General features: G+C 37.4%; 1 protein-coding gene across 1 annotated transcript in view; it reads left to right on the forward strand.

Annotated features, from left to right (window-relative positions):
• AGBL1 (AGBL carboxypeptidase 1) overlaps window positions 1-26620 on the forward strand; it is a 779202-nt gene that overhangs the window by 572682 nt on the left and 179900 nt on the right. Inside the window, exon 22 of the mRNA XM_068543058.1 lies at window positions 244-407. Coding sequence (XP_068399159.1) covers window positions 244-407 — 164 coding nt within the window. The remainder of the gene's footprint in view (window positions 1-243; window positions 408-26620) is intronic.

A 26620-nucleotide genomic window follows, 5' to 3' on the forward strand; every position in this document is an offset into this window, starting at 1 on the left:
CCTACCCGGTCATTGCCGTCTTGGGAGTACTTCTGGGAAATCCTGAAGGTTGATGTAATGCAGACTGAGAACCGCTAAGCCACAAATCCCACAACAAAACACATTGGGCAGTGACTGATAAATACTATTAATTCTTAATTTCTGTGATAAGCCTATGTCCAGGTGTCCTTCCTCTTAATCTCAGATTGTCTTCACTCGGTTTCCATCCTATACTCACTGTTGAGTGCTTTGTTTAACTGACAGGGTCTACAGTTTGGTACCAGTGAACTGGAGGAGATGGGGTCTATGTTCTGCTTGGGCCTCCTCATCTTGGAACTCAAATCTGTAAGCTGCAGCCGTCAGCTCCTGACCTGTGCAGCAGCTCTACTGAATGCTGAGGAGGAGTCTCTGGACCACCACCTCCAGCGGTAAGTTGCTCACTATTTGAACCTTTGTGTTTCCATTGGAGAACATCTGGGAAATGAAAGTCACGCGGACCTATGGGTCTTTGACAAAGAGAAAATATGGAGAAGCTGCCAGATCAAGGTAGGGTAGTACTGGTCCACGGGAACCAGACTCGGGGCATCCTTACTTCCTGCTGAAGACAAGGAAGTGTTGCTTATTTGTACATAAATGCACATATAAAGCTACATACATTTATAAATATGTATTTTTATTAAGTTTTGCTCATGGCAAAGAAGATGCAGCTTAGCGACACATGTGCACATTTACCTATGCTTGTGTTTGCCAGGTATGTGTTTATATGTATACTGATGTCACTTTGGAGTCATTTGTCAGCTAAAAACTGGCAATCTCACTGCGAATATCCAGGCACCTGGCGACAAGAAATGTTTTAATCTTCCCATTCTTTTTTTTTTTTTTTTTAAAGACACCAATTGTACTTGAACATTTGTTATTATTATTTATTTATTTATTTTTGGCTGCGTTGGGTCTTCGTTTCTGCGCGAGGGCTTTCTCTAGTTGCGGCAAGCGGGGGCCACTCTTCATCGCGGTGCACGGGCCTCTCACTATCGCGGCCTCTCTTGTTGCGGAGCACAGGCTCCGGACGCGCAGGCTCAGTAGTTGTGGCTCACGGGCCTAGTCGTTCCGCGGCATGCGGGATCCTCCCAGACCAGGGCTCGAACCCGTGTCCCCGGCATTGGCAGGCAGATTCTCAACCACTGCGCCACCAGGGAAGCCCCCTAATCTTCCCATTCTTACAAAGCCATGTTCTGTCTCAGAATACATGATGGTGATGAATACACTGGCCCAGAGAAACTGACTCACAGCCATGGCAGGGAAAGGCTGGATCTCTGAGAGCAGTGAGGATCTCTAAAGAGTCAGCAGAGGGAGAACTGTTATCTGCAGAAGCCCTTTTGATGCCCTGGACCGTAGACAAGTTGTATTCGGGGGCAAGAAGGGAAGATATAAAGGCCGTGGGAGAGAAGAGAGTATCAGGAAACGTCAGAGGAGTCAAAGAACGCTAAGTCATTGCCCACATTTTGAGCAAAGCCACGGAGCGGGGGATTGAGCTGTTGGGTGAGGAAGTGCCTGCCGGTAGATGAGGAAACATATTGCCATGCACTTCATGTCCCAAGGCAGAGAGAAAACCGCTAATACTGGGGCCTCCTGTTTCTAGCTCATTTTCGTTAATTTTCCTCCTGCCGCTGTTAGGCTGCCGTTGCAGTGTGACTTCTCACCAAATGGCCAATCAAGCCCAGAAAGATCTAGCAGTGTAAATTAATACTGCTTTGGAAGGCACTGGTTTCTCTGAGACTTAATTTCCTAAGTGCAATATTTAACTTGCTTATCACACGATGCTATAGATCATAGACTCTGGAGACTTAAGACTTCTTCCCTCCCTAGAGTCACTGTGCCAATTTCGTTTTGACATCACAGCCACTTCCGTCTGCCCCTGCTCCTTCAACACCCCTCAGAGCCCGAAGGCTTGGTGAGCTTGGCATCGTGGCTGATGTCTCAGCTTCTCCCTCTGACAGCAAAGCGCTTCCATCTGCCGGGATATATATTTCAACTTGTCTTTTCATCTTTGCCTTTGCTAAGCTATCCTGGGTGCAGGCATGCCTGCGTTTTCTCTCTTTCCATCTTCCCCCCACCCCCTCTCCTCTGCTGCTCATTGAGGGAAGACTGAGCAGACCTGGCATTGCTTGCTTTCCCTGAATTGATTGTGCCCGTCTGTTTGATCCAATGCAGTGAGGATTAGTTGCCTGTAAACTGGAACAAGAAGAAATCTATCAAAGAAGTGCCTTTTCTAATTCAAGTCTAAAGAATTTGGTGTCAGGCTCCAAATGCAGTGGCCGCTGTGTGGGTTATCATAAGAACATAGTATTACCTGCCCTCCATGCCATCCCGCACAACTGACTAGGAATTTTTCAGTTACAACCAGTCCAGGGATACTGAAGGTTGACGTCTTCCCATGACCTCTGACCCTTCTTAGGCTGGTACGGCTTCTTAAGGGCAGGATACCTACAAAGGGTGTGATTAATCTGTGTGTTTTGAAAAGATTTCAATTAAATTTGAGAGGCGTGGAGCTTGGTGGAGAGCAGCAGGGTGAAAACTGCCTATTTCACCCAAACGTTTGTATCATAATATATTTTTCTACTCATGGAGGCAGGTAATCCAAACAAATCATGGTTCCTGCCCAAAGGACCTGAGAACTACATGGTTGAGAGGGAAATTACACTGAAAATGTCTTGACCCAGAAAATATTCCTGCCAGTAAGTGTATAATCATTAAAGGCTGGCAGAGGGAAACTTAATAAAATAATATTTATTGGTTTGAAACCAGCAGCAAGCTGTTTGAGTACCTTTGATTCGTTTCTGATGAATAGAACTAAATCATGAGATATAATAATCAGCAGAGTGAATCCTAAGAATTGTGTTAGCAACAGGGGTTCTTACTATAATACAAAGGGTGTAACTAATGTTTGTCAGTACAACTCTCCATATGCTTTAGAGGGGAGACCTCTGCTACCCTCCCCCCGACTCCTGCCTCTTTTCCTTGGGCGTGTGGCCTTTATTTGACATAACAGGGTTCTATACTTCAGGAAAATTCTTCTTTTCTTGCAGAGAGGGGAATACTAGAGAAAAAAGGGGGGCTCTGACCTGAAAGTCTGCCTTAAAGAAATGCGAGCACATGTTATTTTGAGAGTCCCTCCGACAACATTAACCCCTGGGAGTGATCTACTGGGAAGATAAAGGCTGGCTGTACGCCGTGGACATCATGTTTTTTGACAATAGGTTTTATGCCTCACTTACCACAAAAACAATTAGAGGGTAGTCAGCATCCACAGAGCAACTCATCGTTTTCCATGAGCAGAGAAAGGGCAGAATGGTGGTTGTTTGCCCAGTGGCTGAAGCTGAAAATGAAGTACATGCACTCTTTGTTTTGGTTTTTCTTCTATAGCTCTCTCCTTCCCAGTTGCTCATTTAAGAAATGTCTGCAGACTCATTGAGGCATCTTTAGATCTTCTTGCCGCTCCTCTTTCTTCCTCCTTCCTCTCAGTCTCATCCCTGGAAATAATTGTGTGTGCACTGCAGGAATGCTAAGCTGCTTCTTCAGGAGGGGCCGTTTATCCATTGCGACAGGTCTTTTGCAAAGTCATTTAACAGTTTTGCCGAGTCAGCCACCTTTCATGTCGATTTGTATCCCTCCAGTGCCTTTCCGCTTTTCAGCTCAGCTCCCCTCTCTCCATTTGTCCTTCCATTAATAACAGCAGAAAGCTCAGAGTTTCCGACCTGAGCCTTAGCAATAGCTTAATATCTCGCCTATTCTCCCAAATTACAGTCCCATTGCCTTAACCGGGGCTCCCCTTAGCATCAAGATAAATTAGTTTAATCCTCTCTTTAGTTTGATGAAACAACACGGAAAAAATAAAAATCTTTCATAGACTTTAGAAAACCTAATTAGACTTTTTAATAATTAAAGACACTTGATTTTCATTTAAAACATATACACTTTTGTCTTTCTGAATAAGAAAATATAATTTGGAAATCAAACAACAAAAACACACCCCTACTCCTGCCTTCAATCACACACCATCCATCTACCTGTGGATAACCGTTGTCAACATTTTGGTGAAATTAGATTACTTTTTCACCTGTGAATAAATAGATTAAAAAACCCTCAACAACCATGTATAGGAGTTCCTTTCCTTGAAACTTTATAAATACTTTTTTCAAAATAGACTTTACTTTTTAGAGAAGTTTTAGCTCTCGACAAGATTGAGAGGAAGGTAGAGATTTTCCATATACACCCTGCTCCCACACATGCATAGCCTTCCCCATTATCAATATCCTCTGCTAGACTGGTAGATTTGTGACAACTGATGGACTGACATTGACACATCATTCTTACCCAAAGTCCAGAGTTTACATTAGGTTTCACTCATGTTGTTATACATTTAATGGGTTTGGACAAATGTAAAATGACGTGTATCCATCATTATAGTCTCATACAGAGTAGTCCCACTGCCCTAAAAATCCTCTGCACTCCCTTTATTCATCACTTCCTCTCTGCTAACCTCTGTTAGCCACTGACCCTTTTACTACCTCCATAGTTTTGCCTTTTCCAAAATGTCCTATGGTTGGAATCATACAGTATGTAGCCTTTACAGATCGGCTGTTTCTCTCTTAGAAATATGTGTTTAAGTTTCTTCCATGTCTTTTCATAGCTTGATAGCTCATTTCTTTTTATCACTGAATAATAGTCCATTGTCTGGGTGTATCACAGTTTATTTATCCATCCACTTACTGAAGGACAAATTGGTTGCTTCCAAGTTTGGGCGATTATGAATAAAGCTGTTATAAACCTATGTGTGCAGGTTTTTGTGTGGACATAAATGTTTAACTCCTTTGGGTAAATACCAAGAGCATGATCACTGGATTTTATGGTAAGAGTATGTTTAGTTTTGTAAGAAACTGTCAAACCATCTTCTACAGTGGCTGTACCATTTTGCATTCCCACCAGCAATGAACGAGAGTTCGTGTTGCTCTGCATCCTTGTCAGCATTTGGTGTTGTCAGTGTTCTGGATTTTGGCCATTCTAAGAGATGTGTAGTTGTATCTCGTTGTTTTAATTTGCATTTCCCTGATGACATAGAGTTTGGAGCATCTTTTCATATGCTTATTTGCCATCTGTATATCTTTTTTGAGTGAGGTGTCTATTAAGTTGTTGATCCATTTTTTAATCAGGTTGTTTCCTTATTTTGAATTTGAAGAGTTCTTTGCCTATTTTGGATAACAGTCTTTTATCAGATGTGCTTTTTCAGATATTTTCTCCCAGTCTGTGGCTTGTCTTTTCATGCTCTTCATAGTACCTTTCACAGAGCAAAAATCTTTAATTTTTATGAAGTCTACCTTAACAATTCTTTCTTTCATGGATTATGCCTTTGGTGTTGTATCTAAGAAAATAATTGCCAGAGGAACCTAGGGGCAGAACAGGAATAAAGATGCAGACATAGAGAATGGACTTGAGGACACGGGGAGGGGAAGGGTAAGCTGGGACGAAGTGAGAGAGTGGCATGGACATATATACACTACCAAATGTAAAATAGATAGCTAGTGGGAAGCAGCCGCATAGCACAGGGAGATCAGCTTGGTGCTTTGTGACCACCTAGAGGGGTGGGATAGGGAGGGTGGGAGGGAGATGCAAGAAGGAGGAGATATGGGGATGTATGTATATGTATAGCTCATTCACTTGGTTATACAGCAGAAACTAACACACCTTTGAAAAGCAATTATACCCCAATAAAGATGTTAAAAAAAAAAGAAAAGAATTGTCAAAACCAAGGTTGTCTATATTTTCTCCTACCTCATCTTCTAGATACAATGATTGTTTTTGCACTAAAATCTTTGCAATTTATAGGTGAAAATGGGGTGCTGTTTTAATTTACACTTTGACCTTTTCTGAAATGGATTACATGCTTCTATTTCATTAGTATTCTTTTTTAAAATAAATTTCCAAATAATATCTTTTGTTCTTTATTCTTTTAATAATCATTTTAAAATTTACATTTAAATTTAATTTCAATTTCTATATTAAAGATATTCTACTTCTGTTTGTCTTGGATATTTTGAATATTTTCCCATTAACCTTTCATTTTTTTTTTTTTTTTAATTTTTATTTATTTATATTTTTTTTATTTTTGGCTGTGTTGGGTCTTCGCTTCTGTGCGAGGGTCCTCTCTAGTTGCGGCAAGCGGGGGCCACTCTTCATCGCGGTGCGCGGGCCTCTCACTGTCGTGGCCCCTCTTGTTGCGGAGCACAAGCTCCAGACGCAAAGGCTCAGTAATTGTGGCTCACGGGCCTAGTTGCTCCGCGGCATGTGGGATCCTCCCAGCCCAGGGCTCGAACCCGTGTCCCCTGCATTGGCAGGCAGATTCCCAACCGCTGCGCCACCAGGGAAGCCCAACCTTTCATGTTTTTTACATAGTTTATTGACTTTGGATATATTTGTTTTTACATAGATATGTTTCTCAGTCTTCTTCTTTGTTTCATTTACCTTTGATAAAATTATCTGCCTCAATCTAATAACAAATAATTCACATGCACTGTAAGAATGTGTTAATTCAACTGAAGTAGGTAAGTTTATAATGAGTATATTTACATATTGTAGTTCCTCTACATTTTTTCGCTATTGAATAAGTCTGTATTTCTAAATTGTTAACCATTTGCTATAGCAATTACTTAATAATCAATCCTTTAACACTGATTAATAATATCAGCTTATTATATAGTATTTACATGTGCATGTATCTGGTATATATGTATATATATATTTTTTTGGTTTTATATTCTGTTCCATTAATCTATCTGCCAGGAACACATAGTTTTAATGTTGTAACTGTGTAATTGAAACCTATGATGTTGCAAGCACCACCTCATTAGTATTGTTTAACACACATATACATTTACATATACTTATATTTGCCACTTAATGTATTTATATGTGTATTTGTTTAAAAACGTGCTTTGCTATTTTCCCTTTTAAATTTTCGCCGATAAACTCTATAATGAGTTGTTACCTGCCCAAAGTGAAAGCACTGGGATTTTAACTCAAGTTGCATTAAAATTATAGGTTTTTTCATCTATTGACTATTTGCCTATATGACTTTTTCAAAACCTGATATTTTGTTCCACTTATTCAGATCTTCTTTGATGTTCACAAAGTATAGTGGGGGTTCTTTTGTAACCTTTTTTTTTTTTTTTTCATGTACTTCCTTGATATATTATCATGAGGTTTTAATCTTAATATTTAAAAATTTCTTGTTACTCAAAAAGCATCTTTTTCATCATATTTTTGTAAGTGGTTGTCTTAGTTATACAGGAACATTCTTGATTATTGATATGCTTATTAGTAACTTCACTGATCTCTGTAGTTATACCTAAAAGTGTTCCCCTACATTTTTCTGTTTTTCTAGATAAATCATAGTATCATTTATAAATTTTGACAATTAGCTTTGCTTACTTTTTTTTTTTTTTTTTTTTCAGCAGGGAAATAGCATAGGCAGAGTTGTGTTTTTACTTATTTATTTTTGGCTGTGTTGGGTCTTCATTTTCTATGTGAGGGCTTCCTCTAGTTGCGGCAAGCGGGAGGCCACTCTTCATCGTGGTGCGCAGGCCTCTCACTGTCGTGGCCTCTCTTGTTGCAGAGCACAGGCTCCAGACGTGCGGGCTCAGTAGCTGTGGCTCACGGGCCTAGTTGCTCCACGGTATGTGGGATCTTCCCAGACCAGGGCTCAATCCCGTGTCTCCTGTATTGGCAGGCAGACTCTCAACCACTGCGCCACCAGGGAAGCCCTTTGCTTACTTTTTATTCTTATCTATAACCTGCTCAGTTTTGAGACCACAGTTTAAAGATGATGATGATGATTTTATGGGCAACTTCATTGTGAATCTCACTTCAAAATGAGAATGACTCTAAGTATTTAAGAATTAAGTAAAATGTCTGTTGGTTTGGTATTCATGTTCAATGTCTTCTTTATTAATTATTCTTTTTTCTTAGCTTAGTAACTAAAAAATCAGGATTGGATGATGAGTTGTTTTGGTATCTAGGAAAATGATTATTACTTTAAACTAATAGTCTTAAATTATGTTAATAGGTTTTATAATATTCACCCATCCTTGAAAATCAGAGGAAAATGTATTTGGCTATGATCTAAAATATTATTTTATTATAGATATTGATGGTATTTACTGTGAATATAGGAGCTTTTTTCCTATGTTTGTGAGTGAGTGAAGTGTGTACTTGGTCTGTATTGTTCAATCATCCACAACACTTTACATTTCCTAGGATTTTTCCTGGAACATATACATTTTGAAATACACATATTGCCGATCCAACCATCTCTGTCTCATTTATTTTAAGCAAAAATATTGTTTTCCACTTCTTATTTTCTCACATAAGACGTATCTGTGGCATTTGGATTGTCTAATAGCCATAGTCAGATCATTTTAAAGTTCAGTTTTATGTTCAATTACTTGCATTGCTCATCTCTATCCACTCTGTGCAATCACGTCCTCATTCTTATTTTTACGTTGATTCATCTCACATTTTTGTTAGAGAACACCTTAATTTTTTTTTTTTTTTTGGTAAAGTAAATCAATGGTGTACTTTTGGTATATTAGTATACATGTGGATATCTTCCTCTTTCCTTTACATCGGAGTTCCACTTTGCCTACCTAGAGATTTCATTAAAACAATATAGGCTTGGTTCAATTTTCTCTGATATTTAAGCCAGTAGTAATCAGCCTAACTTTTCTTTCTTTGTATGTACCTTGTTTATTTCTGCCTTAATAGTTTTTCCTTTTTCATTAACACAAATATTCTTTTTCTACTACATCAAAATTATTTCTTTTCTTTTTTCTTTTTAGGTTTAGGTCCTTTTGATTCATTTTGAATTTGAATATCCCATCCTTTTCTGACATGTCTTTCAATCATACGACAGCAGTGTTTCCATTCTAACTCTTCATTCTCTTTCTCTGGAGTGTTTGATACCTGCTTTCCAGCCTCCGTGTCCGTCATGTCTTCTCCTCTCATCACTTCTACCTTGTAACTCTTTTTTTCATATTTAAAAAATTTTATCTTACAGTGCAGCATAGTTGATTAACAATGTTGTGTTAGTTTCCAAAAAAGTAATACAAATGAACTTACTTACAAAACAGAAACAGACTCACAGACTTAGAGAACTAATTTATGGTTACCAAGCAGGAATGATCGGGGGGAGGGATAGATTGGAAGTTTGGGATCGACATGTACACACTGCTATATTTAAAATAGATAACCAACAAGGACCTACTGTATAGCAGAGGGAAAGCTGCTCAATATTCTGTAGTACCTTGTAACTCTTAACACTAGATTCTGGAAGTGCGTCTAATGTTTGTCCTCATAGATCCAGTTTTCTGCAGCGTGGACTCTCCTCTTTGCTGATGTGTTTTATTTTCAGCCATTTTACATTTAGGTTTTATTGCACCTATTTCTTTATCTCTCATCAGTTTTTCCTTTATTCATGCTTGCCTGCAATATAGTCAGCTCTCTTTCCATCTAGATCTGCTACCTTTTCATGTACTGTTTCACGGATGTCATTTTTCTTGAATTTTCCTGATACCTGAACAGGGGCTACCTAATGCTGGCTTCTGTTTCCTGTGCCTAATCATTTCCCAAAGAGCACCATTGCTCTGTGGGTTGAGTAAGGCATTCATCTCCTTATACACTGCAGAACGTTTCAGCCTCTGGGTTGTTAAGATTCTTTCATCCTCCTCTTTCAACTTCTATTTCATCATTTTTTTGTTTATTCATCTTTGAATCATGAGAGCTCTATTAAGGCTTAAAATTGCTCAATAACCCAGGGTTTAGATGCTCTTTAAACTCATTTGTAGTCTAGCTGGATGCAGATAACTCCTCCTGTTTTAGTATGAAGTAACTTGATTTAGATGGTGCTTTTTCTTCAAGAATTCATGATATTTTGGCTTTGACCTGAAAGTATAGATCTGATTACACTGGGGAAGTTAAGGAGAAAGGAAGAGTTATATCTCTATCTCTGGAGACTCTCTGACTCCCTCAAGATGGTTGGTTAATATTTACTAAATGAATATGTGAATTACTTGAGATCTAATATCAATGAACTTGTGTTCAAAATAAGTTTATATTTTGGAATCCTGTAGGGGGAAATTAATGACAGTTACGATGATGATGGTGATGGTGATGACAGCAAATATTTATATCAGTGACATGCAATCTCCTAAGTATTAATTTACTTGTATAATCTCAGTTAAACCTCTAAATAACTTTATGCACTAGATATTATTATCTTCGTATTACAGATGAGTACATTGTGATTCAAAAAAAAAAAAAAATGTGGCTTGCCTAAGATGACAGAATTGATAAGTTGTAGAGCTGAGATTTGAACCTATACAGTTTTGCTAAAGAATCAGTACTGTTAATCACTATGATACACTACCTCTTAATGGATAACAATAATAATAGCTAACACATAATAAGAATTTACTCTTTGTCATGTCCAGTGCTCTGTGTTTTGTATGCATACCTCATTTCTTGCTTTATCTTTCAAACCAGGGGTTGACAGACTTTTTCTGTAAAGGGACAGATAGAAAATATTTTAGTCTCTATGGGCCATATGGTCTCTTTTACAACTACTTAGCTCTGCTGTTGCAGCATGCAAGTAGCCATAGCCAATATGCAAATATATGGGCATGGGTACATTTCAGTAAAATTTTATTTACAAAAATAAAGAATGGACTGGGTTTGTCCCAGAGAGGCAAAGTTTGCCAACTCCTGCTTTAAACAATTCTTTGAGGTATGTACTATTATTATCTCCCTTATACAGATAAGGAAACTGGAGGTCAGAGAAGCTATATAACTTGTCTTTCACCCAGCTAATAAGAATCACATAGGAGTTGAACCAAGCAGTATGACTCTGTATCCTTGATGTTTAGTGACTACAAATACTAAGCTGGGTGGGGTTTTTATATGACCAATGAATGACACTTTTTTCTTCTCTCATGAATTCTAAACCAAATAAGAAATAGAACACAGGAGTTAGATAGCTTGAATGGAACATACCTGACTTTTTACTGGTTATAAAGAATTATAGCGCATGGACCCACCAGAACTGAACTTCCTTACCTAGAACTGTAGGAGCAGAGCTGGCCTTGCTAAGCTTATCATGCAGAGGAGCAATGAGGGCATCTTGAGTTCAGGGAGAGAATGAACACAGGGGGCCATCAGCAGCTCATGCTCACTCAGCATCTCCCCCTGAATCATCAACTTCATGACACTCTTCCTCCCTTAGGAAGAAGCAGGTGAGGGCAGGAAGTGGAGTACCAATGTCTGTGGGCCAAAATGAGACATATGGGAATGGGGAGAATTGTTCCCCAAAAGGTGCATTGTATCAAAACAAAAGATGGAAACTCAGTGTTTCAGATTGCAAATTACACTGTTTCCAACAATTCCAATTGTTGCTACATAGCAATTATGACAGTATTTCTTTTTGCTTGTCTTTGGTCACCCTAATTTTATTTAAATTAAAAAAAATTAGCCCACAATATCTAATATTTGAGAATAGTCTTAGCTTCACTCTGTAGTTGCAGGCAAAGAAATGTCCAGTGGCTATGAGGAGGGAAATGTTGGAACGGAACTCAGCCTGGGGATCTTTTGAGACTATAAGTTATCACGTGTAGCTTTAAAACATTAAATGGCTCTCTAATGGATCAGGGAAAATGAATTGATTAGCCAGGAAGAAGTGCTAATCTTAGCGGGAAACAATAACAACAAAAAACCCTGGTCCATTAACAAAGAAAGGCTAATTCAAATATTTTTGGTATGATTCTATGCTGATTCTTCTACAATAAGCAAATAAAAATAATGAAAACTCAGTGTTAGTGCATCTATGAAGAAAGAAGTTTAATAATATCGTACTCTGTAAATTGGTTTACTTTCCTCTGGAGAAGAATTTGGCAACTTTTAAGAAGGTCCATAAAAACCTCCCATTTAATTTTGTTTCCAGCTACAATATCCCTCAAGAAAATAAACTTATCAGAAAACAGTATTTACTACATAGATATTTATAGCAATGAGACTTATATCCCCAAATAAATTTAACCCAAATTCCTAGTAGTAAATAGAGAAAAAAGAAAGAACGTGGTTGATTAATTTTCTAGAATACCATGAAACCATGAAAATAATGAGTGTGTCAATGCATATATGAGATGATAATAAGAGCAGACATTCATTAGAACCTTACCATGAACTCGATGCTATGCTAAGCATTTTATTAGTATTATTTTACTTTATCATGTAAATAATCTTGTGTGATAGATGCTATTATTAGAGTCCCCTTTTACAAAGAAATTGTTCTATAGAGGTTAAGAAGTCTGCCAAATGCCATGAATCTTATAGAAGAACTGCTAGCTTTTGAATTCACTTCTGTTTCATTACAAGGCTCAAGTTCTTCTCCTTTATGATATTCAGACTTTCAAATAATAAATGGGGAAAAATCAGGATAATTAATACTCTACACATGCTGATTGTGACTTCAGCAACATGCAGAACCACTGACAGAGGTGAGGGCCATTAAATGGATAATCTAAAACTTATTTAATCATCTTAGTTTCTTTTTCTCTTCAGTCCCTAAAAGTATGTGTTGGGTGAATGTATGTCTGTATGTGTTTATGTGTAAGTTTTAAAATCTTAACGTCTTGTACGTATTTTGGCCCAGAAATATCCCTTGATTGTTTTAATACTATTCAGGGAAGATTAATGTATATCATCATAGGTGGAATGTATGTCACCATGGGTTGAATGCATTGCAACTCACGGGGATAAGAATTCAAAAGAGAGAGGTGATACAGATTGCAGACAGAAAGGAGTTAAAGTGAATTTTCTTCATATTGCATATTTGTTATTTGTAAAATATTCCCACCTAATAACAACCATGAATGTTAACCTAAAAGAATACCTATTTTACAAATGATTCCACGGGAGCCCAGGAGTCTAAGTGACCACTAGGTGTGGTTAAGTGATTTACCCATTTCCAGTCAACACTGGGGATCTCATTCACTTCTGCCTCAGGCTCAACCAAATGAAAGGCTGGTCTCTTGCCTATGAATCTATAAATACCTGGAAACAGAATAGGCTACCAGGCCCTGGAAGAAAATTTCAATCAAGAAAACTCACTCTTCCCACTCTCTATTATCAACAGCAGCCTTTTGCAGCCTTGTCTTTTGTTGTTGTTAATTTTAAAAATGGAAGACAAAAATCTTTAAAGTTTTGCCAAACAGGAGAGGCTATCTTTATATAGGAAAGCTTCAAATTGCCTGGTATGGGTGGTCTAAGTTAATTCAATAGCTTTTCATTAATTTTTAGAGTAATACCCTTTTCTCTTTATTTCTTAATACTGGTTTTCTCTTTATTAAAAAACCCCATGAGCCCCTGTGGCTCTTACAAAGAGCTAACCCGCTAGTATTATGGTTCAAACCATTTTACGTATAAGCGTTAGTCTACCAGATAGTATAGAGGAAAGCAAAACTATGGATGTGACAACAAAGGCAAAAAAAAAAAAAAAAAAAAGGAAAGAAGGAAAGCTGTTTTACAAGAGAAGAAATCAAGGTCATAATATTCAAACTAGAGTAGCCTTATGAGGATAAAAAGAAACAGAAAGTTTACATTTTTGATTTGTAAGCTTCTGAATTTAGATGACTGTTGTAGAAGAGAAATGCGCAGTGAGTTTCTGTGAACATTTCCATGTTTTGCCCTTTTTCTTTATTCTGGCCATTTGTCCAATTCCCCCCTCTTAGAAGGGAATCAAGTAAAGAAATCGAGACACATCCACTGCATCCAAGATGAAATAATCTATCATGGTTTTTGCTGTTCCACAATTTTCCATGAAGCCCTCACTTTGGTACCGAGCACAGTTTTTACCAAGGACAAGTGGCTTAGTTTCACTGAAGCTCAGTTCTGGTTCAGAATATTACTGCTGACAATTGGCTCTGTGACTATGGAGAGGTGGCTTAACTTGTTTACTCTCAGATTTTTTAGCTTTAAAATTAAAGATCTTTAAATTCCTTTCATCTTGAATAGCCTATGTTTATTCTCAAGGCTACAGCCATTGACATCCTCTCATTTCAACATGGGCGGTAAGGTTGCAACACTACATTCAAGATATAAAAGGCAAGGCAGTTGAATTATGCTAAGTGGCACAAAGCTCGTATTTGGTTGAATGAAAATTAAATTTTATCTCCATGCCTACTGAGTAGATAATAAAGGGACAGAAGCTTAACAGTACTTAGGTAACAGAAAGGAGTTATAAATAAATGAGAAGAAAAGGAGAGGGTAAAATAAAGGGGTTTGTTCAGAAGTGGATGTCACAAATTTAGGGGCAATAACATGGTGAGGGACGATGTGTTTATGATGACTTGGTATTCATCATTTCATTATGTGGTTTTGAATCAGGGAGGCTGACTAGTTCCTTGTGCTTTGCCAGTGTGTGACTAAATACGATGAGGAGTAGAATGGTGACAGGTCATAGGGCTGGAAGTGTGATAAAGGTATGTGTGATAAAGGTATTTTGATATGTGTTATCTTAAATCAAGCAAACCCTAGGAAATCTTTATTATTATTATTATTAGGAAATCTTTATTACTATTATTAATTGTTACCTTATAGATGAATAAATGGAGGCTTAGGATGCTAAATGTTTGATAAAACCCAAGCTACTACTACATGGCTGATCTGTGATTCAAACACAGATCACTGATTCCAAATTTCTTTTTTTTTTCCTGAAGTGCACTGCAAATAATTCTTTAAAATTTTATTTATAAAGCAGTTTCCAACACAAAGGGGAAAGCTTAGACCATGAAAAATAATCTATATAAGTTGATGTTCTTAACCAAAGAGCTGGCTCCTGTACATTCAGTACGAAGATCACAACATCCTCCATGATAAGGAAACATACATGCAAATAAGTCTCAACATTCTAAACCTTTCACTCACTGAATGTTCAAGACCATGAAGGAAAACCAGTCAATCTAACTTGGTTGTTTTTCTTGTTATTCATATAATTAAGTACTTGGGAATAACCTAGGAAAAGTCAAAGGAACTTCTTCTTTGTATTCTAAGGAAAAGATGTAAAATTATCTTTTAGGTCTACTTAGTTATTGAAGGTTTGACTTAGAAAGGATGGATCTAGCTTTTGGAAAGAGGGCCTGAAGAAGTTGAATTGACTCTGTCTCTTATCAGTGAAGCACTGAGGGCATAGAGATGATTTGCATTCCAGTCTGAGCTATAGTTTAACCACTCAGCCATTAATATTGTGGGAAATTAGACACTGGGGAATTGAGTATACTCATCAGAAAAGCAGGAGTTAAGGACACCACTGTTGATAGTAACCAATGTTTATTTATTGCTTAACAAATGCCAAACACTATTCTAAGTTTTTATTCATATAAGCTTTTTTTTTTTTTAATTTAATTTTATTTATTTATTTTTTGGCTATGTTGGGTCTTCGTTGCTGCGCGCGGGCTTCCTCTAGTTGCGGCAAGGCGGGGACACTCTTCGTTGCGGTGCATGGGCTTCTCATTGTGGTGGCTTCTCTTGTTGCGGAGCACGGGCTCTAGGCACACAGGCTTCAGTAGTTGTGGCACTCGGGCTCAGTAGCTGTGGCTCGCAGGCTCTAGAGCACAGGCTCAGTAGTTGTGGCTCACGGACTTAGTTGCTCCATGGCATGTGGGATCTTCCCGGACCAGGGCTCGAACCCATGTCCCCTGCATTGGTAGGCAGATTCTTAACCACTGCACCACCAGGGAAGCCACACATAAGCTTTTTAAATTCCCTCAAATAGTCCTAAGAGGTAAAAAAATATTTTGCCCCCATTTTAAAGAGATGAAACCGAGGTACAGGGAATTTAAATAACTTGCCTAAAGTTACTCGTAAGTGATGGAGCAGGAATTTGAACCCCGGAAGCCCTCTCCAGGACCAGCATGTTTAACCACGATACCAGTTTGAACAGCAGAGATGGTTTTGTAAAATCATAAATCTCTTGTTTCTAACTGGATCATATGTGTGTCTATACTTGTTTACCTTGTCAGGAAAACAAGTTGCTCTTTATGAATTCCAGGTCAGACTGTTGTGTAAAGGGAAGGAGAGGCTTATTAAACCATTGGAAAGACTGTGGGGGACAAAGGCAAGGACTCTGTGGCAGATTAACATTTAGTGCCAAAGTTAGTGGTTTTCAAGAGCCCACTCAAAGCTGCTTTGAATCTCAAGATTTTCCAGGACACTCTCTCCATGCATCTCCATCTGCTGGAGTCCTCCTGAAGGAACTGCCCTCAACTACATCTGCGGTCTATAGGCACAAAGAAGGTGGCTGGCTGAGGCTTGCCTGAAGGCTGATGATGTCTGATGTCTCCCCATCCATCTACCACAAATGCTTGCCAGGGGATAACGGTCTCTCCCCTTCTGCCTCCAAATCTGATAAACAGATTGGCAGAATCTAACACAGAACCTTAAGAAGAACTAGAGAGAAATGATGGAATTATTATATCGCTAAATACTAAGTCATGTTTTTAATATAATCATGAGTGATTTTGAAAAATCATGGCAAGTAAACAAATCTCTGGCTCCAAAGCAGAGGTATGAGTGCCATCAGAATTAAGCAGAAGCTAAGTTGGTTTCGCTAGTTCCCATGGAGTAGAATGATGGTAATTCTTAAATCTGCACATTTTTGTTGAGTTCCCAATGTATACATGAAGATTACAATAATTTTAATTTGTAAAATTCATATTTTAGGTGTTTCTGTTTATGTTTATAACAACTCTATGAAGGCCCCCAGGTAGAAACTGGAATGGTGAGAGGGTGAGAGATACGTGCACCCAGGCAGCCAGGTCTGCACAGTCACCTCTTGGGATCTGTACAGATGTTCCAGGCAGAGTTCTCATATATCCAACGGCATAACTGTTACTAACTCCATCAGCAACACAAAGTTTGTGTCTTCCCTAAGACCCCAGTTTTTGTTAGCAGCGGTAATAAACATAGGGTCAGGGACACTAAATTTCCTAAAGAGGTTGGAATTTATAAAACCAAAGGAGAAACAAAAACATACCTCGTTATATTTCAGGCAGGAATGCAGCTAAAGGGAAGGCACAGCAGGGAAACCTTTGATCCATGGCATGTTTTGTCTTCACTACGTAAAGAATGATATTCAGACTGAGAAGGAAGAAGAGGAGGAGGAAAAGGAGAAGAGGAAGAGAGGGAGGAGGAGAAGGAAAATAGAATAAAACCTGCCAAGAAGGAACAGATGTCAAACGTGGGAGAAGGACTTTTAAAAATATATGTATTAGTCTAAATGAATTCAGGGTTTCTGGATTGGCTGTATTAAAATGCAATTCTGAAATAATACCCATATGATATTATCTAATTCCTGTCCAAGATCTTTGAGGAGGCATGTTTGCAAACTGAAGTTGGAAAAATATCCTTTTACTCTCCAAAACCTAGAAAGAGAGATAGTCTCTCAAACTTAGGCAGATGAGTGTGATGTAGATATCAGGAAAGCACAGGATGAATTATTGAGGAAGGTTTATTAAGTATTTAGAAAATGAACTGGGCATGACTGGAAACTACTAAATATTCCCTGTAAAAGAAAATGCTCAAACAAACCTGATTTTATTATAGCTTAATTGAGGCATTATTGATGTACAATAAACTGCACATATTTAAAATATTAATTTGATTGGTTTTGGCATTTATACATGCAGTCATGATACCATTACCACAATAAAAATTACAACTATTCCCATCGTTCCCCCCCCCCAAACATCTTTGAGTCCCTTTGTAATACATTTCTCACTGAGACAACTACTGATTTGCTTTCAGTCCCTAAATTTTTGTCTGTATTTTTAGACTTTTATGTAAATGAAATCGTATAGTATGTACTCTTCCCCCCCCTCCTTTGGCATTTTCACTCAGCATAATTATCTTGAGATTTATCCATGTCCTAATCTGATTATATCTTATTTTTATAAGGTTAGTAGCTAGTAGATCAAATAAATGTAGAAGAAATTGTTTACCTGGACTTCAACCACACATTTCTGTTTCTCTAACAGTCTGAGATAGATCAATCCAAACTCAAAATTTTTTCACTGGTTGTTCCCTCAGACTGATATGCATTTCCTGCAGATCATTGCATAGCTGGCTCCTTCTTGACATTCAAGTCTCAGCTTAAATGTCATAATCTCAGCTTAAATTTCACCATCTCAGCAACATTTGTCATGACCACCTTGCCTAGAGTAGCATTCCTAGTCACTACTACTATGACACCTTTAATTTAATATCATCTGTCTTTCCCAGCTAGCATGTACAACCCATGAGAGAAGGAATTTTATCTGTCTTGTTCAAAGCTGTATTCCTAGCACCCCAGAACAGTGCCTGATGCATAGGAGGTAATCAATAAATAAGTGAACAAATAAATCTTTGCCAAGCCTTTCATCTATGTTTATGGGAAATTATGGAGACCTATGGGCTGAATAATGGCATAATTCAATGCAATTGTTATTAGTTGAAGTAATATATTCTAATTATGCTGATTAATGGATATTTTTCAGTCTGAATTGGGATTTATATTCACAGCTTTGCCTTAAGTCCTGTCCTATTCCACAATTTTTACACATTAAAAAAATAAAGCACTTAGCTGTAACTATAGAAACAATGGTATTTCTTTCTGTATAATTTGAAGTTACAACACATAATAATGATGTAATTGATATTCTAAAATATATTTACAGATGGAAATGATAGATGGTGCTGAAAAGATGAAAGTAGATAAGGGTAAATTCTGCTCCCAGACAAGGACACACCCCCTTGGAAGAGTACACAGCTGTCTGTGTGGGGTTGTAACTGACAGTGAGCTTAATAAGGTTCAGTGTGCTAAACCTGCCAAAGTTCTAATGACAACTTAGTGGCTTTAATAGTTATAAAATACAGAATTGGAGAGGCATGAGTTTCCTTCTGCTTTGCTCTTGACAACACAAAACCTAGAGTATTATAATTTGTTCCTGAACCACAAAAATGGAAATGGTTTCAATGGATTGCATACATAATAGAAAGATGAGTAATGTAAAAATAGTACATATAATGAATAGAAGAAATGGGCAGTGTTTATTTCGTCGGCTGTCTTCGTATATTTCCCTAATGAAAAAAAATTAAGGCTAGTCTTGGTCTGGCATCAACAGTGAACTAATATCTATTAATATCTGATACTACCTGGTTTGCTCAGTCAGAGATGCCCACAGATGGAGTGACTTCAGGCTCTTACAGCACTTGAAAAAGGCTTTGTAGGTCAGATTTAAGATTGTGAATTGTTACTTGGATGATAGCATATTTAGAATCTGTACTAACTCTGACTTATAAATTAAACTGTATCACAATATTAATAAAGAAAGCTGTTCATTTTCATTTAGTTTATTTGGTATGAGATGTAGTCCATTCACTTTTTAAAAATAGATGAAACCACAAATTCTTCCCTTAATTCCTTATTGATATGAATAATCTACTGCAGAGGTAAGTTTGAGGAGTGGCTGCTTGGCACTCTTGTTTGAAATTTTATCTTGCGCTATTAGGGGACAAAAAAATGTTTGTTTTGTTTTTGCATTTTACTTAAACCAGAGAATAGCAGTTTTTAATAGGGTGTAGGGGGGGGATATTGAAAGCTTTGGTTTCTAGGTCTTAGTCACCACATGAAATCATTTTATATTCTTCAGTTTCCATTCAATTGGATGGTTTTGTGTAGATGCTTGCTGAGATGGTACTGTCCAACGGAGTGGGTGCTGAATTGTAGGGCTCTCGAGGGGAAATTTTCTCAGCAGTCTCATTAGTAAAATGAAACTGCAGGCAAAAAGATAAGCTTGCCCAATTTATTTACTTAGGCATTCTATTTTTCAAAATTGTATTATTACCCAGGGAAAAGCATTAGCTATTGCTGTATCTTTCTTTTATGTAGACATTTATTTCAAATTGTAAGAAGTACAAAACATAGTAATCCATATTAAGTTGCAGGTTGCATTTTTCCTGGACAATTTTCTCTACTAACAAGAAGTGGAGACAAAGGAAGAACAAAGACATATTTGTTACGTGATGTGGAAACAAAACTGTTTCTAAGTGATACTGTTGTGTGGTGTATTCCTAGAGGTACTGACAGCTCCTTATAAGGTGAATGAACATTTCAGCTGAACTTTGCAAGCAACACACAAGGCTAATTACAAAATATTTTTCTGTCTCTCAGCAAACTGCAGGGGGCAAGAGTGAGCTTGTGTAAGCACTAAGAACCTAGATTTCCCTGGGTGCTGTCTTCTCACATGTGTTTTTAAATCTTCCAACTTGTGATTATTATTTTTCAGAACTGAATTAGTGAATCATTTTACATAGTACCGTTATGTAAAATAAAATGATACTTTGTTTCTCTGCATTCACCAATTACTGGGTGGAGAAAATTGGACTCCTAAAAGACACATGTGTATATAGTTTGCCAGATTACAGGAAAGCCTTGTAAAATGCTCCCAGATGTTTGATGTAAGAGAGAGAAAATGCCAGGAACAAGGAGCAAATTGAGGTGGGTTTCAGATATTATACAATCTATTGAAGTAAAATCTAAGAAAATAAATAAGATCATTGTCATGAAATCCCTCTGGAAGGTCAATAATCATAGAGTTTAACTATATTAAACCCATTTTCTCCTTTCCTTTCTCCCCTTTTGCCTGATACTATTGTAGGAAATATTAAGGAATATTATTGTTAATCCTTAATAAATAGTACATTAAGCATGAATTACCTTATCTTTTCAGCACAAGGGCCACAGGGCTGCAAATGAACAAAATCTGGACTGTTTTATTTTTCAGGGACCAGAACCCCATATCCAATCATCAAGACTGCCTTTCATTTAAGGGTTGGTTAGGTGGTTCCTGATAAGAATTTTGCTGTGAAAGAGTTGAAGCATCGTAACTAGAGTCTCCTTTCAACCTCAAAGAGCAAATGGAGAGCCAGATGGAGTAAGGATTGTAAAACTGGCCTTCGAATGTCAGGATTGTTCTTGAATCAGTCTATGTTCTAGCAGCAAACAGCTGGAAGATGGCAAAGGGGTAAATGAGAAGAGATCAATGAAGGGACTGTTTTTGAAGGCAAGATTAAGGGAACCATTAAAGGATGGTGAAGCACTCTGGAAAGGGCAATAGTGGGAAGGTATTATCACCTTAGTGAGGTAGAGGGGTAGAACCAAGGAAGAGTTGCCCTAGCCTGTGAGAGATGTATCTGCACGGTAAGGAGTGTCCAACAGGGAAGAATATTGCAGCCACTGCCAAACAATATTTTCATAGGGAGGGACATGAAGGAATAAATGCCATACCTTTTTCTCTTACTAACTCCTGATCTCCTGAATATGCCACAGTTTGTCCAAACCCAACCAAGGCAGGAAAGCTTGGTTAAACCAGTCTTTGAGGCCAGTTTCCTAGGATACAGAGCAGGATGGAGCGAGATGAAGAGAAGACCTGGAGGGGAAAATGGAGAATATATAGCACATTCCACATTTTAGCTTACCTAGTTTTGGAAATATACCCCAAAATTATTAGTTTCCATGTTTTCATGGATAAGTATACTAAGATTAAAGTCCTTAAATAATTTTCCCCAATTTAAATAAGGATCTATCTGACTTCAAACTCTTCAACCTCTTTCCGTTATACCATGCTGCTACTTTTCCTTTGTTTCCAAAGGTCGTCTTTGGGGGAAGAAAATCCACAAAAGGAGAAAAATATATCGTTATATTACCTCTCCTCCTTATTGTAATTCTACTATGTATAAAGTGCTGATCCTTGTTTTCCAAAGAGACCAGCAGGATTAACAAAAGTAACTCATCAGAATTTCTCTGGCAGGGAATCTCAATCTTACTGTTCTCCATCCTGCCCTTTATTCATGGCTGTAGTTTCTCTGGGATGCTTAACAGGAAAATTTGAGCCAAGTGTTCTGGGCAAGCCCTGAAATGCCATTCTGGGAACTTGCTGCCATTAGTAGTAAAATGGATCTCGAAGGCACATTGTAAAGTTTGAAGACAGACCACTGCCGACAAATTACAGATTTATTTAATATGTTTGTTTTGTTGTATATGTAATTTAGAGTTCTTGTGGATTCCTTTTAGTAAGATGAGACAGAATCTCAGTTTTTAAGACTTCACCAAAAGACTGTAAAATTTTCTTTTAAAATAATAAAGTTGGGGAGGTCAAATAATCGAATCTTTAAAAGAAGGAAAATACAGTATCGTCAATCTCATGTGACATACCTTTCATATATATTTTTTACTTTTTATTTTTAGCTTTTACCTTTAAATAATTTCAGCTTTATTAAAAAGTTGCAAGAACTATCCAAATACCTTCACTGAGAGTTCTCAAATGTCAATATTTTACACATCTGCTCCCTCTTTTCCTCCCTCCGTCTCTCACACACACACACATGCACACAGACACACACTGCTTTTTCTGAGCTATTGGAGAATAAGTTGCTGACATAATGCAAACTTACCTTTAAATATCTCAGTGTACATTTCCTAAAAACAATGGTAATCCTGTATATAACTACAGTACAATTATAAAAATCAATAATAATTCATACAGTAAAACAATCTACAGGTCTTATTAAAAAATGGTTGATTCAGTAATGCCCTTTATAACAAAAAGATCTGAATTGACTATAAGATCCAATTCAGAACAATACGTTTCATTTAGTTGTCAAACCTCGAGTCTTCTTTAATCTAGAACAATTCCTTGATCATGCTTTACGTTTCATGACCTTTACATTTTTTATGTAAATGATTTTAGTAAAATTAATTTGACCTGTTTCTTTTTACTTTTTTTTTTAAACATCTTTATTGGAGTATACTTGCTTTACAATGGTGTGTTAGTTTCTGCTTTACAACAAAGTGAATCAGTTATACATATACATATGTCCCCATATCTCTTCCCTCTTGCGTCTCCCTCCCTCCCACCCTCCCTATCCCACCCCTCTAGGTGGTCACAAAGCACGGAGCTGATCTCCCTGTGCTATGCGGCTGCTTCCCACTAGCTATCTATTTTACGTTTGGTAGTGTATATATGTCCATGCCACTCTCTCACTTTGTCCCAGCTTACCCTTCCCCCTCCCCATATCCTCAAGTCCATTCTCTAGTAGGTCTGCATCTTTATTCCCATCTTGCCCCTAGGTTCTTCATGACCATTTTCTTTTTTTTTTTTCAGATTCCATATATATGTGTTAGCATACAGTATTTGTTTTTCTCTTTCTGACTTACTTCACTCTGTACGACAAACTCTAGGTCCATCCACCTCACTACAAGCAACTCAGTTTCGTTCCTTTCTATGGCTGAGTAACATTCCATTGTATATATGTGCCACATCTTCTTTATCCATTCATCTGTCGATGGACACTTAGGTTGCTTCCATGTCCTGGCTATTGTAAATAGAGCTGCAATGAACATTTTGGTACATGACTCTTTTTGAATTATGGTTTTCTCAGGGTATATGCCCAGTAGTGGGATTGCTGGGCATGACCTTTACATTTTGAAAAAAATTTCAGGCCAGTTATTTTGGAGAATGTCTCTCTCAGTCTAAGTCTGCCTGATATCTTCTCATGATTAAATTTAGGTTGTGTACTTTTGGCAAGAATACCACAGAAATGATGTTTTTTTTTCTTTCTCAGTGTTTCATTTTAAGAACCATATAATATGTATTTGTCTCAGTACTGATGATGTTACACTTTGATCACTTGTTTAAAGCGGTGTCTGCCAAGTTTCTCTACTATAAAGTTACTTTTTTCCTTTTTAATTAACAAGTATCTAGTGGAAAGATGTCCTGAGACTATATAAGTGTTCTGTTTTTCATCAAATATTCACCTATCAGTGCTAGCATCCATTGATGATATTTTGCCTGGAACAGTTATTATTATGGTACTATTATGGTAGAAGCCAAATGGTGATTTCCCAGTTATATTATTTCTTCTACATTTATTAGTTGGCATTCCATTGTAAGGAAGAACTATTCTTTCTGATTGATTTATATCTCTGTGGATTCATTGATTAGTTTTTTTCATTGAGGTATAATTAATTACCATTATTTTTTATTTTGATGCTAAAATTGTCCTTAATTTGGATAGCGGAAATTCCTGCATACTGGCTCATCTATCCCTCTGCCACATCCCCATCATTCTTTGAGCATGTCATTATTTAGGGTACCACTATATGTTCTAAGTTCGTTTTGTACTGTACCTGATTTATCTCTGAAATCATCCTTTCTTCCCAAAGAGATCTGATCTTATTTGAAGGTGGTATTTAGAAACTAAGATCTAAGTGTCAGGTGTGCATATTACTTTTTTAGCAGACTGAACTAATACACACACACACACACACACACACACACACACACCCCTTTCTTGAAGTGGTCTTACTGTTGAAAAAGAATAGTTTAAACAACAATATAGAGCTTTTCTTTAGGAAAAACATAGAGTTTTGTCATTAAGAGTCTTTGAGTTATAATTAGAACTGGCAATTTTCAGCTGGGGGAATTTAGGACCAAGAAAAAACGAATGACACACCATGGGTATAGGTAAAGTTTTTGCTGCCTTGATATTTCATAGCCTCTCAAGTACTCCTAACTTTCCTTCTCTCCTGATTCATTGTTTTCAGATAAATTTCTCCATGAGGTCTAGTTCATCACCAAGAAACTTGATGTTATTTGATGTCAACAAACTTCCTATTAGGTTTAGGTTAAATGGATTTTTCCAAGTGAACACATTAGTGTTTGAGACAGTGTTTATCGGCCTCCACATAAAACCATAACAGACATTCAGAGTCAGCAGGCTTAGGAATCATGTGGGATACTGTGATTCTGAGTGCCCCCCCCCAATCCCCACCAAGGGAATAAGGTGCTAGAAGGGCTGCTCCATAACTGGTCCATTGCTCATTCCCCAGATGATTCCAGGTGCATATTAACAGTTTAACTTTGTTAAGAAGGTGTCAGCCTCGCATCATTTGCATTCCGTTACCCACAATGCTTTTTAATTTAGTGCCTGCTTTGAAAAGCAAATGATGACATTCTGCTGGGAAAATTTCAGCCCGTGTGTGTTCTTTATAAAGTAAGGAAGTGGAATAATTATCACTGATAAGGAGGAAAGAGAATGTTTTTCACATTTGGTGTTTTAGAGAATGTGGGGTGTGTGTGTCTGTGTTTGTGTGTGTGTGTGTGTGTGTGTGTGTGGTCTGTGTGTACTGGAAGGTTGCATTGGGGGGAAGAGGTGGAAGACGGGGAAATAGTGATTCTGGTTCCCTGTACTAGTAATAGTGAACCAAGAGTTGTCAGTAATTCTGAAAATCCTTCTAAGTAGGAGGAAATCCAATTTATTGTTAAAAATGATCAAGCAGACTTGTGCTGAGTGTATGCTAAGGTACATGTCATCAGAATCCTGGGTAAACCAAGATTAGATCATGAAACGAGAGGCTTAGACTCAAGGGTTGAAATTTACCTGGTCTCATGAATGGTCCAAAGATGAGATGGGGGAGGAAAGCAGGTGAAGAAAACCAGATAGAATGATAAAACACAAGTCTCTTCTCCCCTCCCCTCTTTCCCTTTTCTTCTCATTTCTTTTTTTTTTTTTTTTTTCCTGTTTGATCTACAACAACAAATGATCAACAGAATCCTATTATTTCTTCCTCCAATACATATTTTATATTAAATGAAGTCAAATATCAGAGTGTATTGAAAAGAGATATAGAAATGAATAAAATAAAGTGAGGGTTTTTTTTTTTTAATTTTGGGAACTTAAATTATAGTAAATAAGCTAGGACAGATATAAAGCTAGTATAATAGAAGTAGGAATTAACAAGCTGTATGTATTTTACATACAATATCCTTCATAGATGAATAGCAATATTTACTTTTATCTGTCCATCAGAATGGAACTCTAGGAAGATAGGGCTTGTCTTTTGTTTTGTTCACTGTTGTGTACCCAGTTCCTTGAATAGTTCCAGGCATATAGTAGATGCTCATTAAATACCGAATGAATAGATGAATGGTAGTGTTCACATCTTTTATCATCATTTATTCCCTTCTCCTCTCTTTTGCAAAATTACAGTGGACTCCACCTCCTCCTTTACCATAAACTCCTTAACTCACTCTACCATACTCTATGGGAACTTCTTGCAGCAGGGATGACACACTGCTGTCAAATCCACTTTCTCCCTTTACGTCCTCACTGCATTTTCTGCTTTGCATCAAGTGCAGTGGCTCATTGCTTCCTCTACTTTTAAACTCTCCTCTTCCTTTACTTTTCTCCCACACTTTACTTTTTTTGCATCTCCTCTGGCTTTCCTCCTATGAGTCTGAGTTGTCAGTAATATCCATTCATTTGGTCCTCTTCTTTTTTTTTAGTTTTTAAATAAGAATTTAGATATTTAAGGTATACATGATGATTTAATATACATAACACACTGCAATGATTACTACAGTCAACTAACTAACATAACATCTCACACAGATTTCAGGTACTCTTATCTCATATACACACACACAATCATTTGGTCTTTTTT

The sequence above is a fragment of the Eschrichtius robustus genome, chromosome 1, assembly GCF_028021215.1.
Source record: "Eschrichtius robustus isolate mEscRob2 chromosome 1, mEscRob2.pri, whole genome shotgun sequence".
Taxonomy (NCBI): Eukaryota; Metazoa; Chordata; class Mammalia; order Artiodactyla; family Eschrichtiidae; genus Eschrichtius; species Eschrichtius robustus.